Source organism: Urocitellus parryii, chromosome 15, assembly GCF_045843805.1.
Source record: "Urocitellus parryii isolate mUroPar1 chromosome 15, mUroPar1.hap1, whole genome shotgun sequence".
NCBI classification, from domain to species: Eukaryota; Metazoa; Chordata; class Mammalia; order Rodentia; family Sciuridae; genus Urocitellus; species Urocitellus parryii.
In genome coordinates, this window is record NC_135545.1 from 54,952,139 (window position 1) to 54,966,895 (window position 14,757).

Sequence of the window (14,757 nt, forward strand, 5' to 3'; positions counted from 1 at the left end):
GGGAGGGGCAGAATCCGGGTAACCCCGCCTTTCCCTCCCCCACCAGATTATTTTGTGGACCACATGGGAGACTATGAGGATGTCTTGGCGTCCTTGGAGACGCTGAATCACTCTGTCCTCAAGGCCATGGGCTACACCAAGAAGGTCAGTTTTCCTGGTTGTGTGACCACAGGGCTGGGCTGGGCGGGGCTCCTGGAGGGAGCTCGGATAAACCGTGGAGTGAGCGGAGCAGCTTGGTGAACGGCCCTTTATGCTTGTTTAGGGCATGAGGCCCCTTCCCACCTAATCGGGATGGGCAGCAGCTGGGACACCCACCCTTGGGCAGGTGTCACGCCTGGCAGACTCGTGCCGTGCCTTAGCAGGCCTGCGAGACTGGAAGGGAGCCCCGGTTCATGCCTCGGCACCGACCCCAGAATCGGTGGTCTTATGGGAGAGGCAGGGAGCCCCCGCCGAGCTGGGAACTGGGCCGTGGAGGGGCTGTGTCCTGGAGAGAGGGCCTGCCCACCGTCCTGCTGCCTCGTGTCCACCTCGGAGGGTGGGGACAGGGCAGTGGAGCCAGGCGGCAGGCTGGGTGTCACAAGCCTTCCCTGGGGCCTCTGTGCCTTCTCCCCGAGCCCTGACGGTCACAGCACCCTCCACTGCCCCGGCTTCCTTCTCCGCACCCACAGGGAAGAGCCGCGGAGCCGTCCTGAGGACCTGCGGAGGCTGGCGCGGGCTCGGGCCCCACCCTCCGCGTCTCCTTTGGTCTCGGGGCGGCCCCCGGGTGGTCTTCACCTTCCATTTCATGGCTCTGGAAACGGGGTGCACAAGGGAACCCAGCGGGGTCACAGCCACAGCTTCAGGGGACGAGGAGGGGAAACTGAGTCAGGGCCTGCAAGACAGCGCACGGCAGGAGGGGAACCGGAGTGGGGGCAGCCGCTTTGGCACACGAGTCCAGGCCCACCAAGAGGGAGCTGGAGAGGGCCCCGGGGGGACACCCGCAGGAGCCAGGGCCCTGAGCCCACCAGAGCTCAGGGAGGCCAAGCTGGCGGAGGCTGGGGAGCTGAGCGGCCGGTGTCCAGCAGACCTGGCTGAAGGGCAGTCACTTCCCTTCCTGAGCCTCACTTGCTCCCTCTGTGCAATGGGAGCCTCCGTCTCACCATCCTGGGGAGGACTGTGGTAGCCGCTTAGCACAGGACCTGCACCGAGCAGGGCGACCTGAGTTTTCATCATCAGGCCCCTGTCGTATGCCCAGCGTGGTGAGCTGCTGCCCGGTCGCCGCCTGGGCACACATGCTCTCCTGGCCCACCGTGCCGCTGCTTGAGTCCTGCTGCTTTCGAGTGTATTTTAACACCGTCTTAGAGTGACCCCTGTTCACGGTGGTCTTTGAGCGCCTTCTGTCCTGAAGTGCTGTGAGGGCCCTGGGCCAGCAGGGATTCTGGGCCAGCTACAGATGGCCCATGGAAGGCTGCCACACGCCCCTGGGTGCTGTGCAGCAGGGCCCCTCCGTGGCCCTCTCTGCTCCCTGGCAGGGTGGGGTGGTGCTGCTGTTGGCCCTGGTTGGGCCCCCAGCCAGGAGGGGGTCTACCATCTCCTGTGCCGTGCAGGCCGGCCTGGCCACTGCCCCGGGAACTGGGCACCAGTGGCGGGTGGGGGCTGCTGTCTGTGGCCTGGGGTGGCTCCCAGGTCCTCGAGGTCCTCAAGGTGGTGACTGCCATTTCTTGACGCAGCCCTCGGGTGTGCTCTGTTCTCATGTCCCCTGGCTGTGGCTGACCGCGGGCACCAGGCACCCCCTGGTCAGCAGGTCCTGCTGCGCGTGCCCGTCACGCGGGTGTGTCGCGTTTCCTGGATTCCAAGGCGCGGCGCTGACGCCCCCCAGCCGCCTGGCTGTGCTGATTTCCAGTCGCCGCCGCTCTAGGGTTTTTCCACTAATTATGATATTAATGCCAGCTCTTATTTTAGAATCTGCTCCAGCCTGTTGAAGAGAGGCGTCGCCAGCCTTTATTAGATGCTGTCCTAGGAGGGTGGCGCGTTCTCTCGACGCCACTGTGGTGTTTTGTTTTTTAACCATCAGATGATCTTGCTCGAGCTCTGGATGGTGGGTTCTATTTTCAGACTCGTATTGAACAGTCTGTGGCTCCCTGTGATAAAGCCTCACGGGGACTTCGTCCTGTGGCCGCTCTGCCCAGTCCTCGGCACTGGCCCGTGTCGCTCCATCTCCTCCAGGAGCTGAGGTGGGTGTGGCTCCAGGGGCCTCGGCAGGGGCTTCTGGGCGGCTTCTGTGCGTGAGGTGGCTCCCCAAACCCGGGATCGGTCTCTACTCAAAAACAGAAGTCGTTCGTCTGTGCGCTCGGCTAAGGTGTTGCCAGAGGAGGGCGTGTTTTAGTAGGTACTTTAAGGCCAGCCCTGTTTTCCTTAGTTTTTTTTTAACTTTTTATGTTCATTTTAGTATATTTTTAAACAAAACTGCCCTGGATGTGTTTGGTTTTATGATCGATTACACCTGGCATGGTCTTCGGACTCTTTTTTTAAAAATCTAAAGCACCGTTTGACACACAACAGATTCGCTTAACAGCGTAAGAACAATCAAACATCTCATGCTACCGCTCAGATCTTATTTTAAATTGATGCCATTTTCTACATCTTAAAATCTTATAATTGAGGGCTGGGGTTGTGGCTCAGCAGTAGAGCGCTCGCCTAGCAGTGCGAGGCCCTGGGTTTGATCCTCAGCGCCACATAAAAATAAATAAAATAAGGTATTGGGTTTGATGACAACTAACATCAGGCCTGATTGAACTAGTTGTTTCTAGCAAACAGCCCATTACTTTTATTTACGTTTCAAGATACGTTTTCTAATTGATGTGTCGTCGTCGTTACAAGTGCCTTCCCCGTTCCTGGGGTCTGCGGTTGTGGCTGTTTGGTCCCCCGCCCCCGACGCCCCGTGTGAAACGGAATGCTCAGGGGTTTTGGTAACTCGGTTTGACCTTTGAGTGCTGTGTTGGGCCACCATGGGTTTGATGTGCCTTCTTTGGGTCTCGCTGTTCTCGGAAGCGTCTGCTGTTCTCATTCATTTTTCCTTTCGTTGTCGTAATGAGATGGAGTGGACCATTCTGGGGCGTGCGGAGGTTCTGGAGTGAATTTGCGGACGGTGCCAAATGGAGTGCTGTCAGTTAACGCTCTGCCAGGCAGGACCCACCAGCGTGCCCGTGAGTGCTGCGTCGTTCCAAGTTCTCTGCATCTGGCGGGGTGTTAAAAGCAGCTCCAAGACGGGATCACTGTTAGGTGGTCCCAAAAAGTGGACTAGACAAGAGACACACGGGGACCTTTTCGTCCTTTTCAGAGACTTGCAGTCGATCCCTGGTGAGGTCCTGCGCCTCCCTGACCACCGTGGGCCGACTTCTCCTCCCTGTGGGGGGGGCCTGGAGGGCTCATTCCTCCACTGAGCTGTTGTCTCGTCACCTTTGTATCCAAACATTTTCCCTTCTTCATCTCAGCCAGGAGGTTTGATGCGTGCAGACTTTGGTGATATTTTTATTGTGTAGTGGTGGGTATTCGGCGTGAAATTCTAGGATGTAGCGCTGACCTTTTAGATCACCTGACCCCAGCAGCCCACCACGGTGAACACTGAAGAGTTTTTACCTTTTCATACCTTTTTTCCACGTGCATTTCTTTAATGTTTTTAATATCATCCCACTAGAAAAGTTTATTTTCTGCTTCTCACTAATATTTTGACAGTCCCCCCGTGTCACTGAAAATGTTGAAAGCATAATTTTAAACACCCCTATTTGGATCGGCTCGTGTTTCCTCTACTGTTGGGTGTACTAGGCCATTTCCAGGTTTTGGCTCTTAACCAGGTCCTGGGCGTGCGCGCACTCGTTCACCGTTGCTCTCTCTAGCGTGGGTCATCATCATCGAGGCACCGTGATCGGCTGCCGTGTCACACAGCTGTGACACCTGTGGCAGTTCCTGCCGCCCGCCGTGGGGATCTAACTGTGGCGCCTCCTGGCCTCACGGTGTCCCTCCTCACCTGCGTGGCACTTTCTCACCGAGGCGCTAGCTCTGCGGTGACATCGATCCAGGGCTCTGTGCAGAAGCTCTGTGCAGCTCTTTAGAGCCCCTTGTGCTCTGGGGACAGTGCGCCCTGGCAGCCTTGGCGGATCACCCGATCACTGACCAGAGCTGCGTTTCCCCGGGGGATGGGCCGCCTGTCCCCTGGCTGCTGCTGTGGTCTCCTGCTCTCTGGGTTTTTTAACCCTTCCTCATCTCTCCTACGTTCCTCCTCTTGATGGTCTGCTGCTTGTTGATCAGGACTGAGAAGTTAAAAATCCTCATTGTCGTTTTACTAGTGACGTTTTTGAAGCACTGGTCACCCCTAGTCGCATTTTTATACTTGGCTAATACAGAATGCTTTCTGTTCCTTTTGGGAATGAAGGAATCTCTGGGATTCGGGCTGTTTTTTAATGGTCTACTGACTTGATGCAGGGTCACTGGAGTTCGACTGTCCGGTTCACTTAGGGACCCGTAACCTGAAGGCTTGAGCTGCGTGGTCGCAGGTCCTGTGGGCACCGCTTCCCTGGGCCGAGCGTCAAGCCTCAGGGGCTTATGAGCATGCTTTTCTGGGAAGATGCTCATCTGGTGAAAGTCACAGATTCACAGGTTGCTGGGTCTCTCCCGTCTTCCTGCATGTGAGTGACCGTCGGTGGGTGTGGAATTCGGAGCTCTCCTTCTCCCCCTGCCATCTGCAGAGCTGGTCTCCTGGCTGAGGCCGCGATTGTGGCGGAGGAGGAATCTGGAAAGCTTCCTCTGCGCCAGGCCATGATTGACCCGTCCCTGTCCCCGTCCCCCGGGGTGGGTGCCTTTAGCCCACATCCTCGGCTGGTTTCCGGCTGCGCCACTCTCCAGCAGCCTCCTCTGATGTGTTCCATTTTTTTTCTACCAAGTTAAGTCGTCTTGTTCATTTGTCCAGAGTCCAGCGGTCACTGGGCTGTGTGTGGCCTCAGCTGTCCGCTAGAAAGGATCATCCATCACTGTGGTGTGCCCAGCCGCCAGGGGTCAGTCCCCCGCAGCCCTGGCCGGGTGTTGACCCAGGACGTTCCCATCAGAGCCTTACCTGCCTCCCTCCTCGGCCTCTGTCTCTCCGCCATGTCTCCACTGTTCGGTTATTGCTAATTAATTCCCAGTCAGGGTGATGGATGGTTTAATTTGCTTTCCTTGGGAGCCCTGTTTTCCCTTGCCAGGGATTGGGCAGGATTCCAAAGCGCTGGAGCGGGTGGCCCGGACCTCAGGGGAGGCTGGGGAACACAGGGTTTGAGCAGCATCAATGTCCTCTTCTCGCTCTCGAGTGGCCTGGTGAGCCGAGTCTTCCCATCTCCTGGGCAGCCTTTTGCAGCCAAAAGAATCTCAGTGATGAGAAGAGTCGGCGCTGGAGTCTCAGGACAGCAGGGGACGATGCTTCACCTGGTCCTGGTCCTCGGCCTCCTGAGCTGCTCCCTCTCCACCCCACCCCCCGCCGCTGGGCTCTGCTCCCCCACTCCTCCTGAGCACTGAGCCTTGCTCTTTCTTTGGGGAGCCACTGTAACCCTCTGGCTGTATTCGAGTTTCTTCTGTCATTTCTCTTTAGCAACATGATACTCAAGAGCCCGAAGAATTCTCCTTGGAGGAGGAAAGGGGGAGCCAAATCATGACAAGTTTTTCCCTGATGCTCTATGACGGCAACATAAACACCACTGCTGATCAGTGTCATGCCACTGGCCCTGAGCACCAGCAATAATATCATGATCATTTCCTCCACCACCACCACCATCACCATGATCATCATCATCACCATGATCATCATCATCACCACCATTATATTCACCATCATCATCACCACCACCATCACTGTCATCACCATCACCATGATCATCATTGCCATCACCATGACCATCATCGCCATCACCATCATCACATCACCATGACCATCATCATCACCGTCACCACCATCACCATCACCATGACCATCATTATCACTACCATCATCATGACTACCATCATCATGACTACCATCATCAGCACCATCACCATGACCACCATCATCACCATCACCACCATCACCATGACCATCATCTCCATCACCATCACCACCATCACCATGACCATCATCGCCATCACCATCATCATCACCATGACCATCACCATGACCATCATTATCACTACCATCATCATGACTACCATCATCAGCACCATCACCATGACCACCATCATCACCATCACCACCATCACCATGACCATCATCTCCATCACCATCACCACCATCACCATGACCATCATCGCCATCACCATCACCACCATCACCATGACCATCATCACCACCACTACCACCATCACTGTCATTATAACCATCACCACCAACAACATCATCATCACCGTGATCATTATCATCACCATCACCACCATCATCTCATCACCATCACCATCACCATGACCACCATCACCACGACCAACATCATCACCATCACCTTTATCATACCAGCTGGTTATTATTTGCTGTGACAGGTACTGGACTGAGCATTTTATGTAGATGTGGTCATTGAATCCCCATTACAACTTTGTAAGATAGAGTACAGTGGCCCTGTTAGGCTCCAGTAGGCTGCAGGCTGGTAAGTGGTAAAACCTGGGTTCGGACCTTGATGTCTGAGTTCATGCCCTGTCTTGGGTACTCTACAGCCTCCAAGACGCAGAAGCAGTAGAGTATCCCCTTCCCCTGCAAAGCAAGGACACTGACCCCAGGTGCCTCACATCTCCACGTTCGGTCCCCACCCCTTCTCCTCCATGTCCCTTCCCTTCCCTCCACAGGTGTATGAGGGCGGGAGCAACGTGGACCAGTTTGTGACCCGCTTCCTCCTGAAGGAGACGGCCAATCAGATCCAGTCTCTGCTGAGTTCTGTGGAGAGTGCGGTGGAGGCCATCGAAGAGCAGACCAGCCAGATCCGGTGCGTCAACGGGACCCTGCAGGGTCACTTGGGGTGTGCCGTGTGCACAGGCCAGCCTGCTGCACTGGGCCAGCTGCTCCTCTGGACCTCCATGTCTCAGGCTGCAGCACGGGAGGATTGCATACCTAGCTGCTTTTCTGTCACCGTGAGGAGTGGGTGAGGTGGGCTGTGCCAGATGCACACCTGGTGTGCACATGCAAGGCCTGCACAGGACAGTTAAGGTGCCACTGGAGACCCATAGGCTCGCTGCACCTGCCTGACCCTTACCGTTGGTGCAGAGTGACCCTGTTGTCTGGCCCACTCTTCATGGTTAAGAGCATCCCGTGCCCTGATGAAGTAGCGAGATCAGCCATGCTCTTGCTGGACTCCGGCCTCCTCGCCCACAGAGAGACTGGGCCATCTGCAGGAGGCACTGAAGAGGGGGGTAGAAGCAAACTGAGGCTCTCCCGGGAGGACCGAAAGAGAAGTGAAAGTGGGTGGTCTTGTCACAGTGTCACTCAGTGTTCAGTAAGGACTTGTTCCTGCCCGGAGCAAGTGCCAGGTGGAGACTGTGTGTCTGGTTCCTGGAGAAGGGCACTTTTCTCCTTCCCTTCAGCAGTGCCAGTCCCGGGTTGAGGCAAACTCTCCTGCCCAGTTCTGCCCAGGGCAGCTGATGTGCCAGTGCAGAGGGGAAAGAAAATTCACAGATGGCAGCAGCCGCTGGGCGGAGCCCCGCTCTAGAGAGCTTGGAGTTTCTACAGCCTCAGGCACAGTGCAGCCGGGGAGAGGGCTTGCCCTGGGCTGGGAGTTCGGGGTGTTTCCCGGCTGGCACGGAGCTGCCTCAATCAGATGTGATCGCAAAGGTGCTGACTGTGCCCAGCACCTGGGAAACCTAGGGTGCAGAGCCCGGGCATGGGCGCTGGTGGGAATGCCGCGCGGAGGCAGAGCTCCGTGTCTGTAGCCAGTCTTGATCCGAGAGCCACTCTGGAAGCTGACGCCTGGCTCTTCTGTGCTGTGTGTGGTTTTCCTGTCCTGATCAGGACCTGCCCTTTTCATCCGCTGTGGCACACGGGTCCTCCTGTGGTTCTCACAGATGGCCGCCTGCACCGGGCCTGCTTCCCCATGTCGGTGGCTACACCGGCCCGCCCCCCCGCCCTGGGTCCCTGGGTCCCTGGGAGCAGCCTGTTTCCCCACCAAGCAGCCCCTCAGGATGTTGTGTTTCAGGCACAAGCCTCGGGTTCAAACCCCGCAGCCGGGGCCTCCCACTCAGCCCTTCATGGTCTAAGGGACACATTTAATTTGCTGCTGCTTTGTAGAGCTGCCGTGATTGACACCCCAGAGCCTTTCCCACTCCCTGGGGAGCCAGGTTTGCTCCATCCACACAGGAGAGCCGTGTGCTGAGCGGTCAGGGTTCACAGGAGATGGATTCCAGAGTGAACCCAGGCAGCGATGCTCGGTGACAGGGTGTGGCTGCGGCAGGTGCTGGCGGGTGTGCGCGCTCCATCCCTGGCCTCTGTTTCCCAGCAGCTTTGTGCATGAGGATTGGTTTGTTTTTCAAAGTCCCTGCCATGTACAGTGCCTGTGAGCTGTGTGCAGGCAGCCAGCTGGGCCCCAGGTCAGTGTGCATGGGGGAGGGGTGCAGGGGCAGGAGAGGCTAGATCCCAGTTCTGTCCTGCCGTGTCCCCACTCTCGGTGTCTTTCAGGACGCCCGTTTTGGGGGTCTTGTAGTAGAAGCCCAGATCCCCCACACCAGAAGGCACGTAACCCTGACTGGCAGTGGGGCAGGGAGGGGACTTGGTATCGCACAGCCTGGGCCCAGCAGGTGCCTGGGGTCGCTGTGAGCTGCTGGGCAGGAGGTGGGCATCTGCCCTAGCCTTGCCCAGCCAGGTTCTGGCCCTGGCTTGACCCCAGCTAGCCTTGGCCAAGTCACCTGCTTTGTGGGCATTGTTTCCGTTGCCCATTCCAGGGGACAGGAGTCCCAGGGTGCACTCTGGGCACACTGCAGCCACAGTTGGTGCTTAATAAGTGCCTGTTGAAGCTGCTGAATGCGTCCAGGGTCCTGCAGCTGTCATCATTGTCTGCTTCCCCACTTACACTGCAGACAGAACCACAGCAAGCCCGACCACAGTGGCATGGGCACCTGGTATGGAAGCCCCTCTCCTCCCCACGCCCCCAACCACCAGCTCATGGCTGTGGAGCCAGGGAAGAGCCTGCCACCTGGTGAGAGAGCTGTGGCCCTGGTGGGGAAGGGGCCTGCCTGGGAGCCTCAGGACACTGGGTGCCCAGGTGGCGCCTGGGGAGGGCTGGGTGCTACTACCCCAGGCCTGGCCCTGCTTACCACCATGTGCTTCTCTTAGTCACTGGGGACCCAAAGGAGGAGGGTCTAGAAGCCCAGATCAGCCGGCTGGCAGAATTGATTGGGAGGCTGGAGAACAAGGTAAGCCCAGCCCCGCCTCTGCCCGACACCCCTTTCTCCCCAGCGGCCGCACATGCACACACACAGAGCAGAGTTGGCTTGGAGATCAGGGCAGGAGCCGGGGAGCCATGGGACGGGTCCCCCCGAGGTGAGGCATGGGGGTGGAGAGCAGACCAAGGATGGGCCCTGGCCTTGAGGACTGGGCAGGCACCCCAGGAGCAGAGTGGCCAGTGGGGTCCCGTGCTGCCAGGGGACACTGAGGTAGCAGTGGCCTGAGAGGTGGAGCCAGGCAGTGGCATCATGGTGCGTGAGATCCAGGACAGTCAGCCCCAAGGGACTGGCCACCATAGGAGATGGACTGAGCACAGCGTGGCACACCCACAGGTGGGGGAATGGCACAAGGACACAGCCTTTACAGGGTGGCTTGTGATCAGTGGAGTCCGCCACGTGCCTTGGGGCTCAGGTGGCTCGGAGATCATCTGTGGCGTTGAATTCTGGCCGTGCCACTCACCGGGTGCTGTTCGGATTAGGAAAATGATGTCCCGATGGCTGACCTCAGAGCCAGGCTCCCAGTTAGCACTTACAGTTAGCAGTGTCAGCAATTATTGTCACCAAAAGGCTCCAGGTACACATCCACCTACGGGACCTCCGCTAAGGGTGTGTCACGCTCTAGGATCGAGGCGACATCGCTTCTACTTTTCTGTATTTTTTCACGTCTTTTGCAAAGGACACTAGTACTTCGGTGGGCTTGGGGTTGGGGAGGGATTCACGGGGGGCAGAGTCGAGCGGCTTCCCACCCGAGGGAGGCAGAGCTGGAGGGAGGAGGCTGACATCCCGTCGCAGGGCTGAGGCCGAAGCGGGATCCCGCCCCCTCACAGCCAGCTGCCGGGGTGGGAGCGGCTCGGGGACCCTGGGCCCGTTGTCATAACAACTCCGCGGGGGCTCGGGAGGGAGGCTCTTTGAAGCTTATTTTTAGCGCTCGGTCGGTCGCTCTAACAACGCGGCTGGCTGGTAACCAGGGAGCACCTGGGCGGCCTGGGGAGGGGCGGGGCCTCTTCCCCTCCCCGTCTCTGGTTGGCCCAGGCCGTGAGCGGGGGCCACTCCGGGCCAGGCTCTAGGCCCCGCCCCCGCGGGCCCACCCGAGCCGGCTCTGGGCCGAGCCGGCCAGGGAGGGTGAAGGCTCTGGGGCGGCAGACTTGGAAGCCAGAGGGAGCCACTGGGGGCCCCTGCCCTGCAGGCGCCCACCAGCATGGTTACAAACCCAGAAACGGGCTTGTCCTGCTGGGCACTCCCTGGCCACTTGGAAAGCACTTTCTCTGAAAGCCTGACCTGGAGAAGTCGGGGCTCTCCTGCTGGCTGTGTGATTTGTGGATCCGCCAACGTGCCAAGGCCCCGCGGTGGAAACACTAAGAATTGTCAAGTGGGTCACGCTGCCTGCTCCCCCGCCAGCGGTGTCCCTTAACAACAGATGCGCTTCCTCCATGCCCTTGCATGTGTGCACGCATGTGTGCACACGGGGTCCTGTGACAGTGGCAGTCTGTTTTCACGGAGGAAGGACAGGGATAGCCAGGAGCAGCCCTGACTGGGTGCCCAGGCTAGAGGAGGAAGAACTGTGGCTCTCATCTCAGGTGGAGAAAGACCAAGACGCGGAGAACCTGCTTTTGTGACTTCAGGGCCCAGGGCTGAGCATCTGGGAGTGGGCCCTGTGGGTCCCAGGCAGAGGAGACGACAGGCTCCCTCTCCAGCCTTCTTGGCAGCCCTCCTGGGGAGTCGGGGACCCCTTGGCGTAGGGCTGGTGGAGGGCCGCCCCTGCAGACCATTAGACTCTTGAGGCTCCAGAGGTTGAGACGGGGTGACTCCCAGGGCAGCAGCGGTGGCAGGGAAAACAGCGTCCTGGACCACTGCTGCCTCTCCTGAGGCCTCCCCACAAGGCCAGAGCTCCTGGCCTGCCCTCCCAGGGCCCCCAGGGGACAGAAGGATTCTCTGCCACTTCCTATGGTGGGGCTCCAGCCCTGCTCCAGGGCCCTCTGAGGTAGCTCTGTGCATGGACCCCAACCAGCCCTGCCCAGCAAGGCCTGGCCCAGGAGTGCCCATCAGCCCCGGGGATGTGGGCAGTGGGGCGGGGCCCTGTGTGCCCTGGTGCTCCAGTGTCGTCATGGTCCTGGAGGCCGCCTGGTCGAGGTGGCCTCTCGGGCCTCACGTGTGCTTCGTGGTTTCAGACACTCTGGTTTGACCTGCAGCAGCGCCTGTCAGATGAAGAAGGCTCCAACATGGTGAGGCCCTTCCCTGAGCCCCTGTCACCCTCCCCTGCCCAAGCCAGGACCCTCAAGATCCATCACCCCTCCTGCCTGGGGCCAAGATGGGCAGGAGCAGTCCCAGCAGTGGGCTGCAGGACCCCACGGGCACCCTCCCTGGAGTGAGCTCAGGTCAAGACTTTGATGAAGGGGTGGGGCCGGGAGCCCGATGGCCCACAGACTCCTGGCTGCTTCCGGCTGAGTCTGGGGACCCATGCCGCCTCACACCCTGGCCCTGGGGATGCTCTATGCATTGGGACTGGGCTGGGCCAGGCAGAGAGGTCCTGGCAGGGAGCCCAGGGGAGAAGGCAAGGCCCAGGCTCAGTGCTCTGTCCTGGCAGCACCTGCAGCTTGTCCGGCAGGAGATGGCCGTGTGCCCCGAGCAGCTGAGCGAGTTCCTGGACTCCCTGCGACAGTACTTGCGGGGCACCGCTGGAGTAGGGAGCTGCTTCCAGTGAGTGAGCCCTGCCAGGCGGTGGAGGGAGGGGACGGGACGGGGCAATCCCTGCAGATGTAGCCGATAACTTCTGCTCCCTCATCTGTAAAGGGAGCTGCTGGCAGTGTCACTAGAGGGTGTCCAAGGAGGTCCAGGAGATGGGGACCTCAACGCAGGACGATAGGGTCCTTGTACGTTGTAAAAAAAGAACTCCACCGTGTCCAACAAAACAGATTTATTCAAGAAAGTAAGGTACACGCTCTCAAAGGACAGGCACCGAGAGTGAGGTGGGCCCTCCCCTAGAGGAAGCTATGGGGGTAGGCGGGATGATAGTCTGGTGGACTGGCCATGCCGGGATCTTGCTCTCCAGTATCTGGTCCACAGATGTCCTGGTCTGGAATGTGCCTGGTTACAGGTTTCTTAAGAGATCCTATCTCCCTGTGCTTCATCTATGCTGAGGGTAGACTTGACAGGGCAGTTCTGATAAGGGACTTTCCAGTAACTGTAAGATTGTGAAGATTTGGAGGGTTCCCAGAAAGTTGGGGGGGGGGGAGGACCAGCTGGGGAAGGAAGGTGTGAGGCCCAATGGTGAGGCTGGTCTTCCTTTCCTTCCTGACCTTGGGTGGGGCTGCTGGCTGGGCTCCGGGACCGTCACTGGGACGGAGCTTGTGGGAGCAGCAGCGGGTCCAGGGTGGGCTTGAGCGAATGCCAAGGCCTGCAGCCTCCCCCTAGACTCCGCCAGCCAGGGCATGTCTGGGTAGTGGGGTCAGGGCCGGTCCAGGCCCGCCGCAGGCTCCCTCCCTCTCCCCCACAGCATTGCCGCTGTGAGGTTGTTGGACGGCTTCACCTTCGTCATCTATGAGTTCTGGGAGACAGAGGAGGCGTGGAAGAGGTGGGTACAGCCGTGGCCCTGGGTGCTGGGGCTGGCTGGTTCCGTGGCGGAGGGACTTGAGAGGCATGGAGAGCACTGTGCCCAGGTTCTCCCAGCATGAGCTCCGGCCCAGCCTATGTCCTGGACAGGTGGCGGTTGCTCAGGTGTAGGGAGCCTCCCCCACGCGGAGGGCTCCTGAGCACCGGTTCCAGGCAGACCAGCTCTGCCCAGCCCCTGGGGCGCCCCTGTGGGTGGGTTCAGAGTCCCTTGTGCCCCGGATCCGGCCCCCTCCTCTGGGAAGCCCTGGAGCCCTGTTGAGGACTGAGCTTCTCCCATTGGACAGCTCCTAGCATCAGAGCCTGACTGGGAGCAGGGAGCAGTGCAGGTGCAGTCAGCTGCTCCCTCCCTGCGCCTGGCCCCCCACCCAGTGCTTGGTGGCAGTCGGTGGTAGGTTGGGGGTTCCGTCTGGGGCACCTTACTGTCCTCCCTGGGTGGCGATGGGAAATCCAACACCGTCCTGAGGTTTCTGACTCACCAGATGCTACCGCATCCCTCCAGACTCAGACCAGCAGGAAGGACAGGTGTGGGTGGCTTTGCACCCCTGTCCTTCCTCCCTGGCACTGAGGGACGATTAGACTGAAGCCCTAGGGATGCTGCAGTAGCAGAGTGACCACAGAGGAGGACAGTGGGCTCCTCTGGGGCCAGGGCCTGAGTCCTGGACAGGTGGATGTCAGTCCTACCTGACCCCTGGGGTGACCTTGAAGGTGGAGGGTCCTTGTTTCCAGGCAGGCCCCACCAGGCCTGGGGGCATGGGCCTTGCTCTAGCTGGCACCCGGCCTCCTGCTCTGCCCAGGAGCCTCGGAGCTCCCATCCCAGACAGAGCTGAGCTCAGGGGTGGCCCACATGGTCCTGACTCACCTGCTCCCTGGGCGCAGGCACCTGCAGAGCCCCGTGTGCAAGGCCTTCCGGCACGTCAAGGTGGACACACTGCGCCAGCCCGAGGCCCTCTCCCGGATCTCAGTGCCAGGTAGAGGGATAAGGGCCAGCACTGGGGAGGGCTGCCCAGCTCCCGAGTTCCAGCAGACAGGCCCAAGGGCAGCGCCAGCTGAGGAAGGCCCAGTCCTGCAGTGACTCTCCGCTACCTCCCTACCGGGAGCAGAGCCCGATGCCCAGTCTCGACAGCCACATTGGCATAGGGCTCAGGAGAGGCCCAGGCCCACACCCCACCCGCCACAGAACAGGGGCCCAGGCCAGGACTCAGAGCGGGCGGAGCTGGCCCTCTGCAGCCCTGGGCCAGCGCGAGTGAGGCACGTGCCCGAGGGGCCTGGGGGAGAAGCAGATGTGGCCCCAGGTGGGGGGCGCTCGGCCTGCCCCCACTGACTCTCTCTCCTCCCGCCTCTAGCCGCTTGGTGCACCGTGGGCCGAGACTGACCGCCGCCGAGGCGACGCCCCTTTTCTAGAAACTTTGGTACAGTCTTTTCAATCTACTTCTCAACAAGAATGTATTTCCTCTGCGTTTGAAGTGAAAGAGGACCCCTGCCCCCACCCGAGCCGGGAGGGCTCTGGGGTCCCCCCGAGGCTCCTGGGCTGGCATCCCCACCGCCCCTCCTGCCCCCCGGCTGGCCTCGAAAGGCCAGCCCTGGCTCAGCAGGACTTTTCCCCAGCCGCCTCTCCTCACCCCTCCTGACAGCCCCTCCCTGGTAGGAGCCATGGCCCTGTAGTGCCCAACCTAGGCCTGGGCCCAGCCCAGAAGTGGCAGTAGTACCCATGTAACAGTGCCACACTCGGTACCAAATAAACCCTAGCTGGGA

At 59.7% G+C, this 14,757-nt stretch overlaps 1 protein-coding gene across 1 annotated transcript in view; it reads left to right on the forward strand.

Annotated features, from left to right (window-relative positions):
• The window catches only part of Necab2 (N-terminal EF-hand calcium binding protein 2), a 22,988-nt gene extending 8,611 nt beyond the window's left edge, over window positions 1-14,377 (forward strand). Inside the window, exons 2-10 of the mRNA XM_077792830.1 lie at window positions 47-144; window positions 6,814-6,950; window positions 9,031-9,149; window positions 9,287-9,366; window positions 11,565-11,618; window positions 11,981-12,093; window positions 12,890-12,967; window positions 13,882-13,973; window positions 14,349-14,377. Of these exons, the coding sequence (XP_077648956.1) occupies window positions 47-144; window positions 6,814-6,950; window positions 9,031-9,149; window positions 9,287-9,366; window positions 11,565-11,618; window positions 11,981-12,093; window positions 12,890-12,967; window positions 13,882-13,973; window positions 14,349-14,377 (800 nt within the window). The remainder of the gene's footprint in view (window positions 1-46; window positions 145-6,813; window positions 6,951-9,030; window positions 9,150-9,286; window positions 9,367-11,564; window positions 11,619-11,980; window positions 12,094-12,889; window positions 12,968-13,881; window positions 13,974-14,348) is intronic.
• The last annotated feature ends 380 nt before the right edge of the window (window positions 14,378-14,757 follow it).